Source organism: Ambystoma mexicanum, chromosome 13 (assembly GCF_040938575.1).
Source record: "Ambystoma mexicanum isolate Mex_15411 chromosome 13, UKY_AmexF1_1, whole genome shotgun sequence".
NCBI classification, from domain to species: domain Eukaryota; kingdom Metazoa; phylum Chordata; class Amphibia; order Caudata; family Ambystomatidae; genus Ambystoma; species Ambystoma mexicanum.
This window is the reverse complement of record NC_090938.1, coordinates 236,330,940-236,356,173: the sequence shown is the minus strand read 5'-3', so window position 1 is coordinate 236,356,173 and position 25,234 is coordinate 236,330,940. Positions and strand designations below refer to the sequence as shown.

General features: G+C 44.8%; 1 protein-coding gene across 1 annotated transcript in view; it reads left to right on the top strand.

The window, feature by feature from the left end:
- The first annotated feature begins 1,315 nt into the window (after positions 1-1,315).
- LOC138521129 (fish-egg lectin-like) overlaps positions 1,316-25,234 on the top strand; it is a 141,349-nt gene continuing 117,430 nt past the window's right edge. Inside the window, exon 1 of the mRNA XM_069633698.1 lies at positions 1,316-1,419. Within this exon, the coding sequence (XP_069489799.1) occupies positions 1,368-1,419 (52 nt within the window). The 5' untranslated portion in view covers positions 1,316-1,367. The remainder of the gene's footprint in view (positions 1,420-25,234) is intronic.

Sequence of the window (25,234 nt, the reverse complement as noted above, 5' to 3'; positions counted from 1 at the left end):
ATTCCGGAGGCGCGCATGCACTACCGGGTGGTACAGGAATATATCTATATATATATCCAGAGCCGGACCGAGGCATGGGCAGTCTGTGGGGTGGCTCGGGGCCCCGCTGTCAGAGGGGCCTGCAAGGCACCAGTGTCTGCCTCAACTGCTGTGCAGCTGCCATGTAGGAAGCTGGTGTGAGGCGACGGTGTCGCCTCCCAACCTCCTGTGACTCTCTAGAGAGAGACACCCGTGCCCAGTGGCCCATCAGATGCTGGAGGCCCTTTAGTGAATGCTTATCACTTTCTTCTAGCAGTGCATTAAAGAGAGGGTGATTTACAAATGATGGCCCATTTAAGAGATCAATATTTTGGAGGAGATGTTCATAACGTTTCTGTGTTAAGAAATGCAAATAGGTATTTGCATTCTGAACGCACACACAAAGCACCAGTTATCTGCCTAAATCTACTCTCTCCTCCAAGGTCAATTACAATATATCAAACAAACAGTTTTAATTTAGCTTCATCATTTGCAGATGTTCATATTTAACGCACCAAAGGTATATTTTTGGTAGAATCTGATGAAAATATCACATCATATACGAACCCTGCATTTTTCAAACACTTAAACACAAACAGGTAACCTTTTCACACATTACATGTTATAATTTGACATTTTCAAAACTCAAAGGCCATTTTTTTGCATTTTGCTGAATTGCATTCTGGTATTTGTAGTCTCCCAGTCAAGAGGGGGGTGTTCGATCTCAACTGGAGCTCCCTGTGGTGTGCAGGTGCTCCGGTGCGCCATGTATAGGCCTGAGGGCCATGGTGCATGAAAATGAGACATGTCCACTCCATATCAGTGTTAGTGCCGAACTGTCTTTGCCTTCCAGCTCTTTATTTAACGTGCGTCACGTACCACGTGCACGGTGACGTTAGGCATACACAACAGGGGGAATAATACCACATTGTACACTTCTTGCTTAATATATTGCCGTATTGATTTATATAATTGAATGGGTACCTTACTTTGGCCCCTGAAGCCAGAAACCTTGGTCTCTAAAGTCATCCTTTTAGATCAGGGAAGGCCAGCCTGCGGCTCTATGAAATCAGCTGTCATTTCCCCTGGCACTGTGTGTGGTGTCACCGTCTTGCAGTGTGTTGTCTTTGGCAAAGGATTCGGAGTTTAGCAATATATTTTGGGAAGTAATTACTTTCTTGGCATACCTCTGGTGCAATAGCCAGTCAAACACTCTTATCACTTTTTTGGGCCCACCGCCAGGGCTGGCCACCCATATATAAACCTTAGCCTTGCGGATCCTCACAGTTCAGAGGTTCCTCTAGTGCAGAGAGAGCAAGCAGAAGACAAACCAGGAACCAGGCACCAGGATGGGCCTCTCGGCTGCACTGCTGCTCCTGTCCCTGGTGGGATCCATTTCAGGTAAGGGCTGAGGGGTCAGTAATGCTGAGTGCCACACCGGCTACCGGAAGTGTCGCGCGCCGAGGCCCAGTTGTGCAAGGGGATGCAGTGCCACACTCAGCTTGGTGTACACCATCGCTCAGCTTTAATCAGGCCTACTGCTTTTCTGATCGGAGGCAATTCCTGCATGTGTTTTTTTTTTTTTTTAATGAGCGACTGACCTTCACAACCACGCGCAGTGGTTTGCCCAACTAAAACACGATTTAAGCATTAAAAGAGCTTCCTTCTCACAGGGGCAGTTGGGTACTGCTCGCCCCCCCTCCCCCCCACCAGCTGTCAATGCTGATCAGGGGTGTTGCTAGGTCTGTAAACGATCGGGGGCTACTCTAAAGTCAGTACTATCAGGACATGGGGCTAACTAGCTTTTTTGGTTGTAGCCTCTGAGCTTCTACCCAGGGCTATAGCCCCAAAGCCCCTCCCCCCCCCCCAGCTACGCCTCTGATGCTGATCCTGCTGCAGAGGGAGTGGACGTGCAAAGAGGCCAGTCCCCCTCCACAGGTACCATATATAGGGGCCACGTTATATGGTCCCACTTCCCTTTCCTGCCTGTGCCTCACGGGTGAGGCAGAGGCGGGACGGGGGAGGGGGTCTCTGCCCCTGCGCCCTGCTATGCCTTGTTGCACCGAGCCCCTTTGGGGCAGCGCCATGTGCTTTCCTCAGCACCGCTAAGCGTCCTTCTGATTATTTCCAGCGGGCGTCTTTTTATCCTTCTATTTTTGTCTACACACCCTGCTCCATCACAGTGCCCCCCTTGCCCCTTCGTATAATTAACATCAGAAGCTTCCTTTTCCCTTATTCGTTTGTGTACTTTCTTTTCTATTGTGACCAGATTTTCAAGACAAAACCCAGGACGGACAATGACATAAAAGAAGGACCACCCCACTCTCCCCCTCTCCCTTAACACGACCTCCCTCAGGACTGTCCCCCTCCCTTTACCCAAAACCACGCCAGGGTTTTTAAAATTAATCTCTTGGGACAGAGGGCTCAATTCCAGGACGTCTGGTCACCATGAATCTACCCATTATGCACCAACATTCCTGCCCCAGTTCCTAGGGTTCCATGTAATAATGTCCATGCAAAAATGCCGCCTGGCACAAAGTCCCAAAAAAATGGCAGTTTTTTGCAAGGACATTATTACATTTGACATGCAGGAGACACCCCATCAATCCCTAACCCCTTTTTTTTCCAAGGGGAGCGGGGGCCATCCCCGCAATCCCTGCCCCCCTTGTCCCCATATATATGGTCACTGCATATTATATCACCACGACCTTTTCCAGGCCACATTATCTATGGCGACCATATGTATGGGGACAATATTACCTCATAGCGTTCCTGGTGGGTCCCTCTTTGCTCTATGGCATTTACACTGTCGGTTCTTCCATTATTACAACCATTTCCGATATCCTGCCACATCCCAAGTATCAGCACTCCTCTGTGCCACCCACTTAAATCCTAATGCGCAACACGGGTTGTATTTGCAGGGCGTTAATGCCCGGTGCAGCATACTCATTAAACATCCTGTAAAGCATGCCTCTGGCACTTCTTGGATATTATGCTCTGCGAGTGCTACCAATAGCGGTTTCGGACTATCAAGTGATGCACTAATTGCTGGCACCTGCGGCACTTCGTACGCCTGTGCACAATACTTTACGCACGACTGTCCGGATAACAGCATGTGTGATACAAACTCCATGCAAAATACTAATGATACTTAGTAGGGGTGTACCGAACTTCCGCCGACATGAACCATTTTATACATTTCTATGTGAGCTGCAAAGAAGTTCGGAAACTAGAACGCGTGGACTTTGCCACTGGACAGAGAAGGCAGTGCTTTTGCATTGGTGAAGCCTCCTGCTTTAACTGGCACTGAACATGCAACCATCTTCTGTACATTTGGTCCCTTCATTTTGGTTAACTCTACTTTATTTCAGGCTTTTATACTTTAAATAAAGATGCTACATTAATTACAACAAAGAGACATACAAAGTATAGAATGCATTTAAAATGGTGCTTTGTTTTTTTTTTTTTAATAAGTGTGTTTTTGTAGTTTGGAACATGGTTTATTAAATAAAGCAACTATTCGGCTTCATATTCGGCCGAATACTAAATATGCTATTCGGTACAGCCCTAATACTTAGTGGCCATTAAGGGCCTGATTCACAGAGCGTTTTTCTATGGGATTGCACCATTGTAAAACGCTACTGTTAATGAAGCACACTGCTCGTCGTACACCATTCCTAAAACTATTCCACCCTTTCTTGATAGCTTACTCCATGCATAACATGGATACCCCCTCCTGTATTTCCCATACACAATACTAATGCCAGCTCAAGGAAATAGCACCTATGTATGACAATAATAGCTCTTCTAGTAATGCTGCAGTCTAGAGAGCTGGGCATAGCTGCACAGAGTTTAAGCGCTACATATAAAATATCATATCATATCAAGCAAACCTTTGCCAGAACACATATGGCTTCATTGTGCTGCACAGGGACACACTTACCTTAATCATGATGATAGTTGTAACGAGATCATCAGGTGCTTTATCCCAGTACTCCCATTTCTAAGCGCTATGCACCCTCCCTTAAGAGGCGGCTATTATACACACATGACTCAGGAATGCAAGTGACTGTGTTGCTGACTCTGATTTATCAGTGCAGAGTGTGTGGCAAGCCCCCCGTTCCTGCAAGTGTTTTCCTTGCACTGGTCTGGATTTTCTTCACCTCCCCTGCTACATACTGCTCATGTATTTCCTTAGATACCCTCTCCTTCTCTTGCTCCCCACCCACTCATTCCCCTGGTCCCTCTTTTTTGTTGCAGAAGCCTTTCCTCCTTCACCTGGCTCTCGACCTCTTTTCCTTGAGTTGACTTCCTCTTGTAATTCGAGACTATAACAGAACCTCATGTTTTTTCGCCAACCATCTTTGTATATTTTCCGCTCAGAGGTCCCCAGCCTTGTATTTTTTCCCAATCCTCAGCATCGCGCTCTAGCCGAGCATCTGTGTTTTGTGTCCATCAGAATAAGTCTCCGTTTCTGCCGAAAGCCCTATGCATCCATAGGAATACCAAATATTTGTTGCAGAAAATCTAGAGGTCGAGGGTGGGAGACTCTGGAAAACAGGAGTGTAGTGGGAACCAAAAGAGACTCTGGATTGTTTCTTCAAAGTGGCCCCATATTTCACCGGGCAAGGGAAAAGAGCATCTTAATTGTATATCCTCCATACAGCAATATAACATTTGTTGAGTTCTCTCAGAAAAGAGGCCCATGGTGCAGAGGCCCACTGGCAAATCGCCAGACTTTCCTGTAGGCCAGTCCACCACTGGGAATTAAAATGATAAATTATAATTGATTATTTATAATGCGCTTAATACCAAAAAGGTTTCTAAGCACGGACCGGGATTCGAACCTGTGTTGCTCTGCAGCATGTTTCCACTGAGCTATACGACCCATGCCATACCTTATGTTATTAGGACTTGTACCACACACCGCTGCCGCCATTTTACATGGTCTCCAGGCGCTCTACTCCTTAGGAATCTTAGTTCCTTAAAACATATCTATTCAGTTGCTAAGAATCATTGCAGGTGTGGATACATCGCTAAGCTTTACAGGTTTCAAGAGCCTCGGCCCTCTTATGGGCGAGTAGTTCGCGGTTTGCAGATATGCTACTTAACATAACTGACATCTGTGGACCCCAGCTCCCTTCAGTCTTTGTTTGTTTGAAAGCCTAAAAAGATGACTTGAGACGGGACAGCATGTGGATAACCCGACAGAAGACCGAGGCTTTCACCATCTTGAATTGTAACCAATCAGATGTGTGTGTCCTGGAGAGATCGAGATCCCGGCTCCCAAAGTATAGCTCTTCATATGGAGCTGCTTTGTCCTTCTGTTGATATGAACTTGAAAGGGGAGACGCTCAAGAAGCTTCATGGATGAAGAGGGGAGATGCCTTGAAGATCTGTGGGAGGTGTGAAGCTGGATAGCTAGGAAGGAATGTGTGGAGGGGAACAAGTACTTTAGCATTTCTCCAACACAGAGCAAGTTAAGCCTTTTTACCACCAGACCAATATAATATCTGCATCCAAAACGATTCTAGAGGCAGAGGTTTGTAAAGTCTTGAAGCTGATTTATCAGAGAGGAATCGGTGCGCTCTTAAAAGAGTTTCCTTATTCTTGCTTGTGGGAGATTAGGGCTTTGTGGATCGTAGCACTTGAGGTTTCACAGATCCTCGAGACTTTCTTCACTAAATCCATTGTTTGACATACTGTATTAGACCTTTCTGTGTGATGTTTTGTTATTGGGTTTTATCCTGTGATCCACTGCCATTTGCATGGGCTGTTGCCACTCTATTGGATCTGAAAGAGGCTTTGGTTAGCGAGGGAAGGGAGGAAATGCAAGGTAGCTTTGCCCTTGTGTTCATGCATGCAATTCAGAAGCACCCAGGTACTGGGTGTGGGCTTGTTTCTAGTGATTGGAGAGCAGTTAAGGTAACTATGTACAGAGGGGAGCCTTGTGCACCTGTAGTACAACAGTGCTTTGGTTGGGACTGTAATATATGAGTTGGTTGGAGAGGTTTAGCATTCTGATGTTTGATGTTCGTTGAGGGGGTTGTTAAATTGCCATTGGTGGGGGTGGGGGCTAGTTCAGGTGTATTATGTGCTGGAACATTGAATTTGAGGGTGCTAGTGCAGGGAGCAGTCCGTGGACACCTCAATGATGGGCATTTGGGCATCCATCTGTTGAGCCTGTGCCACTGTCCTTTTAGTGGTGCTCCTCTGGTAGGGTCACCACTACCAGAAGTCCTGATGCACCTTGGAATGGAAGGTATAACAACGCTTTATAAGTCATAGCAAAGCATGAACAAGCCTAACAAGACTAAACAACCTGTTCTCGTTCCTGAACTCATACAACTGGCCCCTTTAACCAGCTCCTGTTTCATTAGTTTATCTCTCTGATGCATAATTCATTGTGGGCAACTAGGATCAGAGAATTGGCAGAAGAGGGGTGGGGGAAAATGGGCGCTGCAATCACCCTTAAGGCTGCCTGAGATATGAAAAGCTGAGGCACTCATTTCACCTATCTCAGTCAGCCTCATTACGACGTTGCCTGTCCGTAATAACAGTACCGGTATGCTTGCCGGTACCGTTGTTACCGGACCGGCAAACTCCGAGTTGTGCCGTGGGTGCTGTTCATTCCGCCAGGTCTGCCCAGGCGGAATGAAAGGCACCCGCGAGCACAGCATGCCTGTAGCACCGGAAACAGTCAAGAACGGTGCCGGTGCTACAGGCATCCCCATTCCCATTGAGCCCTATGGTGCTGGAATGGGGATTACCGTCACCGGCACCCGCGAAAGGGCAATTACTAGGTCCGGCGGGGTCAGAATACCACGGTAATTGCCCATTCACGGGTGCCGGACTTTCATGCCGGTATGGAGGTAGCCTTGCCGCTCTTACCGGCAAGGCTACCTCCAACATCATAATGAGGCCCAGTATGTCGGCTTGCGGGCTAAGAGGTGTCTCAAACCTCGCACTAACTTGCCTTGCTTTTGTCAAGCAATCTGGCACTATATCCTTCCCATGCCCTACAGTGTGGGGAATCGTGGCGTAGCTCACTATTATGCATGCCTCATTTCCTGTATGTTTATCTCCCATAGGCCCTTGTGTATATTAATCACTCTTAACTATCCTGTGACTCTCTTGTTCCTATCCCTCTAAAACCTTTGTGTCTCTCTTCTATTGTGAAGCAGACAAATGAGTATGCGTTTGGCCGAGCCCTGCCCTCTAGGTATATCCCTTAAACTCAGATATCTATCTTACCTAAGGCTTTTTGCCAGTCTGTATCGCCAAACCCTTATCAGCTCTCTTTCCTATAAGCATCTGTATCTAGTTAGACCTCCATTGGTAGATATCCATAAAACCCAAAGGTAACATGCCTATCTCCTCTGAGCCCTCCCAACTCCCGGTGTTCCCTATTCCCCATGTGTCCTTTTTTCACCAAAGCCCTATTGTGTTTGTATTTCCACACAACTCTTTTGTGTCTGTCTCCTGTGTGGGATCTCGCCCAAGCCTCAATATTCTCATATCATATGAGCCGTGCCATGTGTTAATATTCCTTAAGAGAATCTTTGCCTTTACCCTGAACCCTCGCCTTCGTCTATCTACACAGGATCCTCTGGTTTGTCTACCTCCACTTTCCCACCTGTGTATTTATCTTATTTAGATCACCACTAAGAATGTGTTCCTTACTATCAACATCCCCAATGTAAGCCTCGCTCCATTTCGATCTATGCCGCCCAGTAGGTTTCATGTGTTTTTACCCCTCCATTTTTTACTACTGATTTTATTCACAGCGGATTTTTGTAACTTTAAAAAACAATTTGCAGCTGAACAATTCAGGGGTACAACCCCCATACCGTCATTAACTCGGCATCCACCTAATCTCTGGAAACTCACTATACCCTTTCCCAAATGAACAATATGTTTATTTTTTAAAAATGATTATATATTCAGTGAATTTCCTTGCAATGAACATTCAACAAATGAACATTTGTTATTGATATGTCCGGAACTTATGCAACACAGAATTGAATATTTTTCAGCTTTTGTAAATGATATTGCAAATGTGAAAAGAGCTGATCTGTGGTATGAGATGCTTCATGGTAATTCCACGATTTTAAAAATCCGTATTAACCAATTTTTGAGAGTCATATGTGATTAGTATGAATAAGTCTATGTTATGTATAAGTTCTTATGCAACAGGCAACATTTTAAATACTTTGGTAGTGATATTTTAGCTCGATAATATTTTCAAGATTTGTTAAGATGTTTTTACTGATGGCATTTTACTGTGAAAGAAGGACTGCTTTGATTTTACCCGAACATTGCTTTAAAGCCAACCTTCCTCACACGGCACTGCGAGCGCAGCTCTTGCCGTGAGGCCCCTTGCTTCCTGGAGGAGGCAGGATCAGTCCAGCCCACGTGACTCATCACGTGACTTCTCGAGTCCATTTAACGAGACTCGAGCCGCCCGAGCGGTGCATTTTACTGTGAAAGAAGGACTGCTTTGATTTTACCCGAACATTGCTTTAAAGCCAACCTTCCTCACACGGCACTGCGAGCGCAGCTCTTGCCGTGAGGCCCCTTGCTTCCTGGAGGAGGCAGGATCAGTCCAGCCCACGTGACTCATCACGTGACTTCTCGAGTCCATTTAACGAGACTCGAGCCGCCCGAGCGGTGCATTTTACTGTGAAAGAAGGACTGCTTTGATTTTACCCGAACATTGCTTTAAAGCCAACCTTCCTCACACGTCACTGCGAGCGCAGCTCTTGCCGTGAGGCCCCTTGCTTCCTGGAGGAGGCAGGATCAGTCCAGCCCACGTGACTCATCACGTGACTTCTCGAGTCCATTTAACGAGACTCGAGCCGCCCGAGCGGTGCATTTTACTGTGAAAGAAGGACTGCTTTGATTTTACCCGAACATTGCTTTAAAGCCAACCTTCCTCACACGGCACTGCGAGCGCAGCTCTTGCCGTGAGGCCCCTCGCTTCCTGGAGGAGGCAGGATCAGTCCAGCCCACGTGACTCATCACGTGACTTCTCGAGTCCATTTAACGAGACTCGAGCCTCCCTTGCGGCGTTAAGCCCGACAGGGGTGAAGGGCGTTGACTGTTTTGCGACTGTGCGGCGCTACTCACGGATTGGAACTTGTAAAGGTGAGCCATCCTGAATTTTGAACCCATAAAACAGTGTCTCAGTGTATTTTTGCTCATACATATTGAGGAACCTGACACAACTGAAGTGCGACAGTAAATATATACGATTGTACCTATTTTCCCCGCCAATACCTCTTATTAGGAGAAGGGTGACCAAAACCATCAAAACCCATGGCCAAATCCAGGCAGAACAAAACTCGCTACAACCTGCGTAAGGGCCAAGAGGGACCTAAGGACCTTCCTTCTCAGAAAGCTAATAAGAATAGTAATCCTACAGAGGTGGAGGGCAGACCAATCAAAGGAACTATCCCAGCTATGTTCGGGAAAATTCAAACCAAGCCAACTATCGCTGGGGATAAATCAGGAATGGAAGCCAGTAATTCTCAACCACCAGCCCTACATAACAATAGTAGCTCTTTGGACAATACTAACTTTAATGACATTGATAATAACTCTCTCTTAGATCTATGCCTATCAATACAAAAATCAATGGCCCCATCAAACAATCTTCCTACAGTGCCCAATGATTGCCCACTTGTGATTGAGGCACAGGTTCTAAATACAGCTCAGGGGGGGCAGCAAAAGCCTGGGAGACCTATTAGTCCAAGACAACCAGGTAATTCAACATCAAATTTATCGGGCTCTTTCCCCATGCGCCCCTCCTCTATCTCCTCAGTGGTTCTGTCCGAGGAACGGCTATCTACTTCCCCAAATCTCTATATAAGCTCTGATGATCCGGAACATATGGATAAAGGAGACAGTGGAAACTCTGAAGTCAGTAGCAATCCAGCCATTATAGATCTGCAAGCCTCAGTGGCCTCTCTTCAATTTGCTATGAAAATCCTGCTAAAATTATGCGGGAGGATCCATGCAAACTCACTAATACAGCTGGGGCTACCCAACCCTCTCATTCCTATGGGGCAAGATCTATCCAACCAGCACCCCCCTAAGGGAGATGAGGAGCAGGATTCACATATGATACCCGGCAATCTAGATAAATCTATAGTGAATGCTATGGAAATACCTCTGACAAAAAAACAGCGACGCCAACAAAGACGCCTAGCTTCGAGAAATTTGGTGGCGGAAATAGCCTCCCCTTTACCTGCCACTAACGTTCCAACAATACGTACAAAAAAATCTAAACGTAAGAAGCGAAAATCCAAGAAAAATGCTAAAAAAGGGATGGGGACCCTAACAAGTTGGATTATCCCAGATATAACACAAGAAATTACCAGCACGATTATAGAAGACCCCAACCCTGACCTCTCAACTAGCTCAGCTGATGTGGACACTACATACCCGCACCAAGACGAACAACATAAAGTGGATAACAAGGGACCTCCTAAACCACTGGAAACAATAGAAATTGATACCCCTAATACAAGTAAAATATGCATCATCAAAAACTTAAATCAAAAGCAGAGGGATAAGTGGCTGACAAGAACGGAGGTTCTAAATAAACTGCATCTGATCCCACAATTGCGGGTAATCCGCTCGGAGGATTTCTCTTTTGTAGAACCGCTCACTGTATGCAATCCCAATGTGACAGCCCTCCACTGTTGTGTTTTGGCATCTGCTCAATTGATTCGCTCTCATAAACAATGCTTATTACAGGTGGGGGTGGAAGTAGATGCTTGCAAAGAGATGGAAGATCCTTTACTTCCAAGTGTTGAGCCATCGGCAGCCCCAAATAAGAATGGTATACCCACCCAAAAAATGGGAAAGAATGTGCAGATGGCAGACATCCAAAACACTTTGAAATGGCTGGCAGATTCGCTGCCTTTAGTCCTACAACAATCATGAGATCAAACCTTGCTAAGCTGGAACACACATGGCCATCAGCATTTTCTTACTAACAAGGGCTCTCTATCAATGATAAGTAACTTCCCCATCTTTCTATTACAAGAAACTTGGCTGCTCCAGCAGACAGCCTTGGATGGGTATACTATTTATCACACCCTTGCGAAGAAAGGCATACGGGGAAGACCATATGGGGGTCTAGCGATAGGGATTTCCAATAAGCTGAAAAGTAGAATGATCCCAGTGGATAGTGACTATCTGTGTGCCGCTGCTCTGACCCTTAGGATTAAAGCAAGATGGGAAGAAATATTATTAATTAACATATATAATCCCCCGGGTGCAAAACACAGAGAAAGTATACAGGACACCCTGCATAATCTCTTAAGTGAATGGAATGTAACCAATGGTAGAGATTTTATTATTCTGGCTGGGGACCTAAACTGTAGAATCAATAGCGGCGGTGGGACAAGTAACAATCAGCTTCTAACAAGTAACAGTATATGGAACCAGGCTTTTACGGATATTGAAGGGATGTGCTGGAGGGGTTTCTTTGACTGCTGGGACCTTGAAATAATTAATGGTCGTACCAGAAATGATAGCCCGGGTAAATTTACATGGAAGAATGGGAGTAGTAGGAGCACCTTGGACTATATCTATACTAGTGTAGAAATCGCATTAATTGTCAAAGATATGATGGTGAGCGAATACAAATGGAGTGACCACGACCCGCTGATACTATCACTGGGACTCAGCCACCCGGATGCTGCATTGGCAAATCTGGGAGATCTTGTAATCAACCACTCCCTAAATCGCATTTCCTGGTCAACGAATAATATCCTAAAGGCCACAAGGGCGTCCGAAGAGTGGGGTATTAAACAATCAAATATGTTTACGCAAATGTCACCGGAGGAAATCGAAAGGTGGATAAGTAATTTCTCTGCGCTACACGGTTCTCGTAAAATGGGCCTGATGGTGGGCAAGGCCTCTAACGAATTTGACCGTGCGATCAGAGATAGGAAACGCAAGCTTAGAGGAGATATGAGGTATATAAGAAATGGCCCTGACCCCAAGAAGGTGATTGCTCTTAAAATAAGAAAGCTGAAGAGCACTTACCGAATATGGTTAAAACTGCACAAAAATACAAGGAAGTTAGAAAGGTGGCAACACACAGTTAGAACATTATGTGGTAAGAACACTCGCAAAATTTGGTCCATATTGGGGAAGGTGAAGGGGAAAACTTTACCCAGCATGGTTAATCCTATAGGAGATGATAAATGGATCTCATTTCTGGAAACGAGAAATATGGGAAGCACCTCTGAGACCTACACCCCCAGGGCTAGCAAACCCCTGACTCCCCCATTCTCTATTTCTATAGAGGACTTACAGATAAGAATTAAGGCTTTAAACACCTCACGTGCTCCGGGACCGAATGGCCTCTCTAACATGGTGCTGAGGAGTAACCCCCCCTTTTGGGCAAACCTCCTGAAAATATTGTTTGATAAAATATTACATGAAGGTAGTATACCGACATCTTGGCAGGCAGCCATCATCATACCTGTCTTTAAGAAAGGTAGCAGGGCCGACCCTACGAACTATCGGCTCTTATCTATGCTGGACTGCTCTGGGAAACTGTTTGCAGCACTTATTCTGAAAGAATTACTAGTATGGGTAGAGAAGGCTGGGATCCTTGATCAATTCCAAAGTGGCTTTAGAGCAGGCTTTTCTACCTCTAACAACATATTTAGTATGGATTCTTTGAGAAATAAGGCGCTAACTCGTTCTAACCCCCCTCTATATGCACTATATATAGATTTTAAGGCGGCCTTTGACTCGGTTAATCGCTCCCTTCTATGGAATAAATTGAGGAATCTAGGCTGTCCAGAGCCTCTATTGTATTATCTAGAGCTATTACACTCAAATAATACTGTTCAAGTTAGGCTGGATAATTTGGGTTCGGTGACCAAACCCATTCCCCAGAAGCGAGGAGTAAAGCAAGGATGCGTTACCGCTCCAACATTGTATAACTTGTTTATCTCAGATATACCTAAATGTCTCCAAGGGATTAACAACTGTCCCCCTAGGATAGGATCCTACCACTGCCCGCTTCTAGCTTATGCAGACGATTTGGTGATCTTGGATCACACTTTTAGTGGTATCCTAAGATCAACCAAACAGCTTTGGCATTATGCAGAAATTAATGAATTAGTCATTAACAATAGTAAGACCAAGCTGTTATTATACACTGTCGGTAGAGTGGCTAGACCAAGAATGATGATGGGTTTGAATGAAATTGAATACACGCACATGTATAGATATCTGGGGATAGAATTCGATAACAAAGGAAACTATTTCACTTGCATCCAGGAGCGCAAAACAAAAGCTGCTCAACTGACAGCTTTAGTTTATAAATTCACACGAGAGCAATGTGGATTTTCAATTTGGGCAGCACGTCAGCTATATATTCAATGTCTGGCTCCTATGGTGACGTATGGCTTAGACCCACTGATAAATATGAACTTAGGATGGTTACAACTGATAGAGGGTAAGTTTTGGAGGAAAATCCTCGGCCTTCCTCAGTGTATTCCCATGGCAATTATTAGGCTTGAGATGGGAATATTCTCCCTTAGATCCATGGTATTAAGAAAGAGGATGGAATTCCATATTAAGCTCAATAATAAACCTACAAATAAACTATTACTGACGATCAGGGAAGATTGTGCGGCTGGTAGACAGGCCAAATTTGAAAATCAGACTCGATCCCTGACTGAAGAAATTAGCTGGGCACCTGAATGGGGCCGGGATAACGAAGTCCTGATTACCAGCATGCGCAATCGCCTTAATCTGTGGGATTGGCAGAACAATTTTAAACATCTTAATAGCCTGAAAAGCTATAGTTTTATTTTATTTAGACTATACACTTATGGAAAGGCGCAACTTTATCTAAATCAGTGCCCATCGGAACATTTGAGGCGGTTTATTTTATTAATGCGCCTTAATCACTTACCGATTCTATCTACTCACGGCCCTGCACTGGGGCTGAACCTAGCAGAAAGATACTGCAGGATCTGTGATCTTCCTACCGAACCTGAGACGGCTCAACACGTGTTGACGAGCTGTGGCAGGATGAGAATAGAATACAATAAGTATTTGGGCGATTTTGTCCACAATGCAGACTATATGGGCCAAGCAGACTTTTGGAAGCAATGTGTTAACACATATAATCCTAAATTACATTTAGCACTTTATCAGGTTTGGAGAGTGGCAGCTGCTCTCATGAAATTAAACTTAAGGGGGTCTCTCCCCGTTAGGTAAATGATATTTTGTTTCGTTGTGCAAGTATGAAATATTTTAGTATGAATCAGAATAGGATGTTTTCTCATCTCTTTTAGATCTCGATCCAAATCCATATGTATTAATTTCCCAGAAATTGTATTAAGGATTTTATCAAGATTTGGAATCATATTGTATTTTACTGTGTTGTATTTTGTATATTTTTTAGATATTTGATGTTAAATTATGTGTAAAGTTTTTTACATTTGTTTAAAACTGTATCACATTAATAAATAATAATAATAATAGTTAAGATGTTTTATCTTTCTATGGCAATCTAGGTTTTATTTATTATCTAGAAATAAGTGTATTAATGTGTAATTGTATATGCTTGTCTGTTAACGTTTTTAGACAATACGTTTTGTATTTTTGTAATCTTCTATTGTATTCTTGTTTGTAAAGGTTTATATAATTCAAAAACAATAAAGATAATAATAGCAATGAACATTCTACTCTGAAATATATTGTGATAAGTGGGAAATATTTTACAGTGAAAACACTACATACCACCCAGCATGTCCTCAACGCTGCTGCCTCCACTTTCATCCACGCCACCACTTTGTGTGTCCTCGCCTGGCAACTCCTTGTACATACCTTGTACAACTGCAAGTAGCGCATGCGCACCAATGTCTGTTTTCACATCCCTATGAGGATCTTGCTTTCCACCTCCTGAGGTTCAGCTGTGTGCTTTTCAGTCCCTACCCAATCTTCTTTTCTTTTATTGTATTTGTTTTCATTTAACTTCATTGTGCGTCTACCTTCCCCAAGCTGAGTTCTTGTCTCTACTGCATTTAAAGCCCCCACCCCATCTCTCCTCATACCACTTGTATATGTGAATGCCCTTATTTCCTATACGATCCTCTCTGCCAGTGACCATGGTATTTGTGTGTCTGCCTAACCCCACTGTGCATTAAAATTACCCTCAACCAGTGGTGTTGACCTTTCACAGCCTCCCATGTGTGACGAGTCTAAGCTGACTGTTTTTCTCTCCTTTAGGCTAAACTGTGGCCCTGACAAGTGGCTCTTGTGATTTTTGCATGTTCCTTGACTGGTTACTCGACTTTTCCACCATTGGTTTTAATATGAGTTTTCCTCTGGACACAAATGCTCTTGATGTGCCCTTGAGACCTCTCAGGGTCAGGATACCCAGGTACCCTGTGATTGTCCTGTGTAGAACTCTCATACAACTGGCTGGTGACGCTTGCCAATGTGTAATGTGGACGCCAGTTGTACCCGCAGGATAGCTTAACATTGCAACCTGTTCAAATTCAATATGTGGTGTTGCGACCAGGCCTGGTTGCCTACGTGTTGGCAAACGTGATATCAACATTGAGAGTACTATTTTCACCGGATCTGGTTGTTGGCAAGGAAACTGCCCAGCACAAATAAAATGGAGAACACTGATGGGAATTTCCTGGCACAGTTCATGATCTGCTTGCATGAGATTGGTATCAATAGGTTTCTGCAGTTTTGAAAGGGAGTTCACATCGCAGCCAAAAGCCTGGGAACAGAACACCATTGGGTCCCTGCCAAAAGTTCAAGTGAATAGATCCGTACTCCTGGAGTCTTTGTTTCCCACTCAGCTCCTTATCTCCTATATATAGGGTGTGCATCATGACTTTGTTCAATACTGGAATGCGAAAACTAATATCCCACTCCACAAGAGACAATCACGTTTCAGACTGAGAAGACGCACTTGGACTAGGCATCACAGTGGAATTTCTGCTGCCCTGTGATGGAAACCAGCCTGTGATTATGATCCTCTGCAACCTCACTGCAGCGTACAACTCTGTTGAACCCCAAAGGTTGCTGTTTCGCCTCGAACGACTCCTGAGATTCCATGGAACAGTGGTCAACTGGCTCCCCTTCTGCCTCAGAGAGAATACTTGCCAGGTTGCTGGGTCAGTTCATGTAAAAACCGAAACCTCAACCTTGTAGAATCCCGAAAGGAACCACACAGTTTCCCTGACTATTGATATGCTATGATATGCCATTTATAACGCACCTATACACGCGCCTATTCATTCCTATCTCCTCCCGCTGACACCTAAGCTAGAATCCTTCAACCAGGATATCTACTTATACGCAGACGACTCCCAGCTTTTCTTCTGCCTCAACAAGAATAGTTCATCACACCTAAACCTGAGGAAGGCCTGGGACCATCCATCGCTGGATGCGTTCATGCCTCCAGTGCCTGAATGGGTCCAAAATGGTGCTCTTGGTGTGAGGTTCACTCTCCAGTCATCATTGCTATTCAGGTTGGACCAATTCCTTAGGCCTGCCGCAAACTCCAACAAATAAAGTAAATAAACTGGGTAATATATTCGATAGTGAGCTATTCTTCAAATCTCAAGTGAAAAACCTGACAAACAGCTGCAAACTCCAAATCCATAGTGTAGAGTAACCCCTAAACATTACACCAGAAAAATGCAACCCACTAGGGAAAAAAGCCCAGCACACCTCTTGCAAGGCGAACAAGGTTTTATCTAAAAAAGATACAAGTATGTGCCAGCAAAGATCTCTGCTGCCACAGAGTGCTCTGACAAAAAACAGCAAGAGCAATAGCTTCTAAAAGGTACACAGCGTGACGTACATCACATAGGTTACAAATCCAGGTAGCTGGTTGGTGTAAACCTATACACTTATAGACTGCTCCATACGGGGTGGAAAGGGATTGGTCCCAGCATCTTCTGTCCATCTTCTTCCACGTGGGTACTTCTTCTGCTGTCATCAAGTGCAAAGACACTCATTTGCAATGATTTACACAGGCCATAGTTTCACAGCTCTACAGTGCACCTGGTATCAAGGACATGAACGAGGCAGCTACTTTTGCGGTCGTGATCATTTCTCAGAACTACATGTACCCCTGCTCCTTTCGCAGACATGTTGGCGCCTCTACATCTTTCCCACCTGCAGCATACATTTGTTACCTTATCCCCTGGCACCTCGCAGCACAGATCGCATGGACTAATAGTGGGGGGCAGCCGGCCCCAACTTTATCATCTTCCTGATAGATTGATCATTCTACAGTTTTATGGCCAGGGGTCTTGGGCTTGTCAGTCTGCTCAAATGTTTGTGTCCTGGGTTTTGGTGGTCTCGGGCCGCCATAATTGATAGATCTGGACAGTGAAGGCCTAAAGCCCTCACCCCCCTTTCTGGTGGGATAACTCTTCAAAGACCCATTCCAGCCCCATCTTGGCCTTGCTGGGCACATTCTTTGTGTGTTGCATGCACTACTGATAAGACACAATGGAGAACTGTCCACAATGTTACTCAAGCCCTAGTTCTCTCTAGACTTGACCACCGTAACAGCCTCCTCCTGAAACTTCCCTCTTCAACTCTGTGACCCCTCCAGCTTATCCAGAATAGGGCAGCCTTTGCCTTAAGACCAGGGACCGCATCTCTCCTGCACTAAAAAGTCTTCACTGGCTCCCGGTTGCTGCACGGATAAAATTCAAATCCCTCTGCATCATCCACAAGGCTGTCTGGGTCCAGGGACCACACTATCTTCAATTTTATCTCACTAAATACTCTTCCTCTAGACCACTTCGTTCCTCTGGCAATAAATCTCTGTGTGTAAAGCGTTTTGCCAAACAGTGGGCAGGGGGTCGCTCACTTTCCTCTGTGGGCTCCCTTCTCTGGAATAGCCTCCCCGTCCTCCTGCGTCTTGAGCAGGGTCTCCTCACAATCCAGAAGCTCCTTAAGCTTTTCCTCCTCTTTCCATCCTTCTCTCCTCTGCTAATCCCACAGTTTCTGAATCAGTGTACTTGGCAATTATGCATCCTCAGGGCCTTGACCTCCGACACCAATTCTTCCCAGCTCCTGTCTATCCACAGCACTTAGCATCTGCACACCCTCCGCTAGGGAGGCTCGCAATTACACCTCCCATGGCCCAGGCCGTGTAGCATTGAACATTCCTAGCACTTTGTCTATGGCTCGCCCTCAAACCCGGACCCCCCAGCACTTACCACCTCTTCCTTTCTGCACTTGCACGTTCTGAATACTCACATAGAAGGTTCGTCCCTCCCCGCCTGTTCTTAAATATTGTGTTGTAATGTATTTCCCTCCCTGCCCTGTGGGTGCTTGAAATAATATTTTCTTATTTTATAAGCGCCTAAAAAGCAAACAATAAATGAATACATGAACTGTGTGTGTATATGTGTTCAAGAAATGAACCTTCTACGAAACTGCCAGGGCTGCGAGCAAAGAACATATGCACACCCTTCTAACCTTGGTCCTTAATGTAAATGAACTAGCATAGCCGTGGCCCTAGGCCTCAATTTCAAGATGGTGTTTAACTTCTTAAATTGAGTTTCATCACAATGTGATTCTAATATTAGCATTCACTATGTTTCCATTACAATCCGGGTTCAATGAGTGGGCCTCCTCCATTCTCCCAGCTCCCCTACAGCATCTCCTTCTACAACCGCCTCGTACTAAATCGCCTGGGGGCCTGGGACTTTTGCCCCTGCTTCCCAAGAATAGCCTGAAACAAATTTGCCCACTATTGGACCTCAAGCAAAAGACCCAAATGGCTCAAGCCCTTGTGTCTTCCACATTAGACTACTGCATCAGTATGTACAGCAGAATCCCCAAGAAGGGCATTCTGATGCTCCCACCCCTGAAATACAGGGTGGGCAACATATTAAGCTATACACATTGGATCATAGATCAGAGGCATTGGAGACTTTCCACTGGCTTTCAGTGCAAAAGAGAATAAACATCAAGACACTTTGCCTCACCCGTAAAGCCTCCTGGAGGCAGGGACCATGTACTTGATTAACAGACTTAGACTACAAACCAGTGAAGAACCTCCAGCGAAGTCTGCCGCTAAACCCATCTGTCAACTGAACAGGAGAAATGATGTTCTCCTTCAATGGTCCAGATCTATGAAATAACCTTTGCTTTGCCCAGCTGTAACCAAGCCACCTCAAATTCAGATCGTATTTGAAGATTCACCTTCTCTGCAGAGCCTTCCACTGAGCTATGACCACCTGAGTCTATATTTTATCATCAAGACATAACCTAAAATCGTATGCTAGGTTCATTATCTGCAATCATCTTGAATCTTTTATTAGCCTCCTTTCACTCCCTACCAGGAAGGGCTGTGCGGAAGCTCTCCCTGATATGCAGCCCATCTAAGACCATCCTGACAGTGAAACTATACCAGTATTTGTAGACACCAGATCCTCTGAGGCAGGCAAGGGCCCTGCTTTGGAGCCTTGATCCCATGGCATGATGGGGCCAACTGTCGTACCCGCTCTACTGCTTTGCTGCCCTCCAAGAGCCTGCTCTGTGCTACAGTGTGCAGAACCAAGACACATAGGTGAGGATATTGAGACAAGAAAGCACTGGGAACCAGACACTCAACTGGTCTGAGGTTACTTTGCTTTTGATTACAAACTTGTTACAAGTTGTGCTCCAAAGAATGTCAGTACCTAAGAAGTTGCTTCTGCATAACTCCCCCATCAGCTGGACTTTCGTTTCACTGTCCTGCCAGCAGAACCATGCGTTTACCCTCGACCAAATGAGTTCTAGTGTTCTTTAAGCACCAGCAGATTTCTTTTTTAAAATGTTCTTTCATTTGGCCAGTTTGTCCAATTTTATTGGTTGAGCAATAGCCATTACTAACAGTTCACGTTAACATATACAACCATTCCTACTAATGGCATTAATAAGTACAACATTCAAATTTCGTATAGCTATATTCTCTTTTTTATTTATATAACTATGTATTGGCTTATAGACAATATTTCAGTGTACATTAATCAACACTTATGTAATTTCAACAATACCAATCTTTTTATAAAACACCACAATAGCAATTATTATTGGAATTTGTTTCCTCTAAATTAGATATCACCAAAAGTAGATGTCTTCCAAACATATTCAAATAAATCGTCCTGAGATAATTTCTTTCAGTGCATTTAATCAATAAATGTTTACATTTTTAGTGGGTCGTTATACACAAGACAGGTATGTAGATCTTGTGATATCTGTGTTGGGGAATGTTTGGAATTGAAAATTGTATGTATTGCCCTTGCACAATACCGCATTATAATATTGAGGAGATACTGCAATCTGCCATGTGTAAACAACTGTTTATTGCTTGTGCGAGGTGAGGCTTTAGACTTTAGACTTTACTGCACATGACTTTGCGATCAAGGTTCTTCACTTAGTGCGTAGCCATGCTCGCCTTCACACCTCTCGCTTCTAACGTGTTTCCCCTTTGGCATATGTAAGTGTGTTTTAGGCTCCCTCTGTTTTAGGAAAAGCAGCGATAGCAGGCAGAAGTTATCATAATGTGTCTCGCCAGCCTCATAACGTGTGTGAATCTTTCACTAATTGTATCACATTATGCTGTCTGCCTGATAACACTGTCTAACATGTAGGAACGTAGCTTTTATCAAAGACTTGTATAGTGGGGCTTTGTTCCCTGCTTGTAACATTGTTTCAGTATGATTCTGTGCCCTGTCCATTGAAATCCTTGTGTTCCTTTGGGTATAAGAGAACGGTCCATGGGAGGGAGGGGGTTCTCACTTGCACCGTAGTCTCGTACTGTCATTGTTTTTTTTGTCCTGGTGTTGGCTTTCTACTAATAAATTGTTCACCTATTCACTGAAATAGTCGGTGCTTATTTTTCCACGATTTCTTTAACCATGCACCTGCTAAGCTATCCCTCTAGTAAGCAATACATTTAGTCTGAATTTTAAACACATTTTCCCCACATATCTATATGTACAGTTAAGCATATACGTTTGAGTAATTCAATACTTAAGGAAATAGACACTATATTAAACCAATGATTTTAATTATTTAATATATTAATAACTGTTCCCCCATTCCCATAATAAAAATGTGGTAGTCATCACCTTCTCACAACTTGGGTTATTTTAGTCAATAGTTTCCAAATCCCTTTCTTCTTAAACCCCTCACATTTTTATGCAAATGATACCAAGCTTTTTATTCAGCTTCAAAGCTGTCGCTTATTGAAGGTGTCATTAAGTGTGTTTCCCACTGCATACTTCATTTTAGCGTGCAATCAGAGTTTACTCATCTGGGCTCTAGAGTATAATGATTTAGGTTTAAGTCCTTTGCAATAACCTCAACTGTAAATCCTTGCGGAAAGCCAAAAAGACGCCTTGGAATACGCCACCTCCGTTGCAGCAGCCACTCTGCCTCTGGGGTTCACTAGATTACAATCCCACATAAAATACTAGGCACGCTCTTCATTTTATAAGCCAAAATAGGAGGTTGCTTTGAAAACTTATATATAGACATTTTTTGGGGTCTAATCAGAGCTGGTCTCATTCTCCTAAAAATACATTCACTAAAATTTACATCGACTGTTTTTGTGTCAAATATAAGAATGCATATGTATACATTTTGCACCCTGTGTATACCTCCAAGCTCGTCCGTTTTCGGTTTTTCCACATGAGAAACTTTATTTTACACCTTTTTTGGTGACCATATCTAATTTGTGTTTGTTTTGTGAAAAGAAAAGTATTCTTCGCTTATTAACTTCTCCCCATCTCCAGGCAACCCAGCGAGCGTTTGATCTGATAAAACAATGCTGTTAGCATACATGCAAAGGCCTGGCAGCACTGCGGTGAGAACATATGACATTAGCATATGCAAGCCATGGAATCGCGTTCATTCTTTTCTATACGTTATATTGACACTAACTTATAAATATGATTCTAAAAAAATATATAAACTAATGATGGATGAAGAGGGACGCTGACCAAATAACTCCTCTGTCTGTCCACCAACTTAAAACAAAACCCTGCATTTCAGAAAGAAGACTTCGCACAGCCTCTCTGCTTTCCAGATAAAGATTGCCTCAACGAAATCTAAGACCTTGCCGGCTGTCTAACAGGCCCAGACACAAGCCTTCTGTAAATGCCTAGTGCGAGCAGAGGCCATAGCAAGGACATTCTCATGTGAGAGGAGTGCTTGCACAAAAACTCAAAGTGTGCCACAGATAGCTGGCCCCCACCACAGGCGCATAGGCAGTGGTGCACCTCGAAGTTTTAAGGACGAAACATGAAGTAAAGAGACTGCATCTCTGGAAGCCACCCTTTGCCCAGGTTTTGTTGCTGCCCATCATGGCATGCCAAAGTATAAACCCACCCTGACATTAAATCCAGTGGACTTGGGTTGGTCTACCCACTCTGATAGTCCACTTTATCATTGGGCTTGGGGGCCCCCATAGATAAATAAGGTGTTTGGTAATCAATAAACCCTGGCAGAGATGTGGTGCCCCTCAACGCCAATACCTCATGGAGATGCCACTTCTGCCGTCCACAGCCTGGTCCAGAAAATGACGGGCCTTAAGGTGGACATGGCACCTGCCTTAGTGCCACCTTCTCCTGCAGCTCAGTATATGATGCTGGCTGCAAGCCTTTGGGGATGAGTTTTCAGCCGTCAGCTGGTTGGGCCCCATAGTTCACTTGCATACAATGCGCTTGCCTGGGCCCCAGGAGCATTATAAACTCAACCCGGGACCACAGCCGAAGGACCCCAGAACCTGCGATTTAAGCAGAGCATTCCAGCTCCTACACACTTTAGGCTGAGTTCACTTTTGGCCAACTGCGGTTTCCATGACCCTAAAGAGCTACCTCTAAAGCCGAGACAGTCATATCACGCCGCCCACAACTACCCTGTGCCTGCGACTTATATATCATGATCTTTGTCTTGGACCGGTTTATTGCAAGGCCTTTAAAACCACGATAGGACTTGAGAATGGACCGCAGTCTGATTAGACCATCCTCAGTCGGAGACAGCCACACTGCATCAGCAGGGAAATGCAAGATGGAATCTTTCATCATGTTCATACTGGGGGAATACGCTGCCACCCCTTGGAGCCAGGTATTGAAGTCATTATCATACAGGCTCACTAGACCAAGAGGCAAGAACATGTGCTTTCCCCATCTTTCCTTGTGACCCTGGACTGAAATATCTTTTACATGAAAAGGTAACAGTTAAAAGTTCAGACACAACACTAATTTCCCTTGTCACCTTTAACAGTCTAAAATAGCCCTATGAATTAACTAACACATACATCGCTCCTGGCCCTGACTACATCCGCTTGCTTTTCACTTATCATTCCACCCTCATCAATGTTAGTATCGGAATAATGAAACTCATAATCACGCAATTTGTGTAGACTGGCCACATGAGATGCGAGAACTTAACTTGGGAGCAATAAACTAAACCTCCATTTGTAACTCCTGCACTCAGGAATACACCCACACCCCCAACTAGGGTCCTGATACCCCCTCACCCTGTTACATCCTGATACATTTAAGCAAGATTCACCCAGGCGTACAGTGTTAAAAGTGTTTTCCATGACGGGGAGGTGCACTCCATCTTGCCGAAACTCTGTGAAAGTCCCATCCTTAATCCCACATGTGCCTGCAACTGAGTATTCCACTACTCACAAAATGTTCCTATTTGCTTAGTCATTTTCTTCCTTGAAGCATCGCATTGCAATCTCTCTCCCCAGAGCCTGCGAGACAGGAAGGCTGTGCAAATAATTCACTTCTTTGGCATTGCAGTCTCTCCCCAGAGCCTGCGAGACAGGAAGGCTGTGCAAATAATTCTCTTCTTTGGCATTGCAGTCTCTCCCCAGAGCCTGCGAGACAGGAAGGCTGTGCAAATAATTCTCTTCTTTGACATGGCAGTCTCTCCCCAGACCCTCCGAGACAGGAAGGCTGTGCAAATAATTCACTTCTTTGGCATGGCAGTCTCTCACCAGACCCTCCGAGACAGGAAAGCTGTGCAAATAATTCTCTTCTTTGGCAATGCAGTCTCTCTCCAGACCCTGCTGCGAGACAGGACGCTGTGAAAATAATTCTCTTCTTTGGCATGGCAGTCTCTCCCCAGAACCTGCGAGACATTGGCTTGGCAGTCTCTCCCCAGACCCTCCGAGACAGGAAGGCTGTGCAAATAATTCTCTTCTTTGGCAATGCAGTCTCTCTCCAGACCCTGCTGCGAGACAGGACGCTGTGAAAATAATTCTCTTCTTTGGCAAGGCAGTCTCTCTCCCCAGACCCTGTGAGACAGGAAGGCTGTGCAAATAATTCTCTTCTTTGGAAATGCTGTCTCTCCCCGGACCCTGCGAGACAGGAAGGCTGTGCAAACAATTCACTTCTTTGGCATCGCAGTCTCTCCCCAGACCCTGCGAGACAGGAAGGCTGTGCAAATAATTCTCTTCTTTGGAAATGCAGTCTCTCCCCAGACCCTGCGAGACAGGAAGGCTGTGCAAATAATTCTCTTCTTTGAAATGCAGTATCTCCACAGACCCTGCGAGACAGGAAGGCTGTGAAAATAATTCTCTTCTTTGGCATGGCAGTCTCTCTCCCCAGACCCTGGAAGGGTCTCTTTGGCATCGCAGTCTCTCCCCAGACCCTGCGAGACAGGAAGGCTGTGAAAATAATTCTCTTCTTTGGAAATGCAGTCTCTCCCCAGACCCTGCGAGACAGGAAGGCTGTGCAAATAATTCTCTTCTTTGGAAATGCTGTCTCTCCCCGGACCCTGCGAGACAGGAAGGCTGTGCAAACAATTCACTTCTTTGGCATCGCAGTCTCTCCCCAGACCCTGCGAGACAGGAAGGCTGTGCAAATAATTCTCTTCTTTGGAAATGCAGTCTCTCCCCAGACCCTGCGAGACAGGAAGGCTGTGCAAATAATTCTCTTCTTTGAAATGCAGTATCTCCACAGACCCTGCGAGACAGGAAGGCTGTGAAAATAATTCTCTTCTTTGGCATGGCAGTCTCTCTCCCCAGACCCTGGAAGGGTCTCTTTGGCATCGCAGTCTCTCCCCAGACCCTGCGAGACAGGAAGGCTGTGAAAATAATTCTCTTCTTTGGCAATGCAGTCTCTCTCCAGACCCTGCGAGACAGGAAGGCTGTGTAAATGATTCTCTTCTTTGGCAT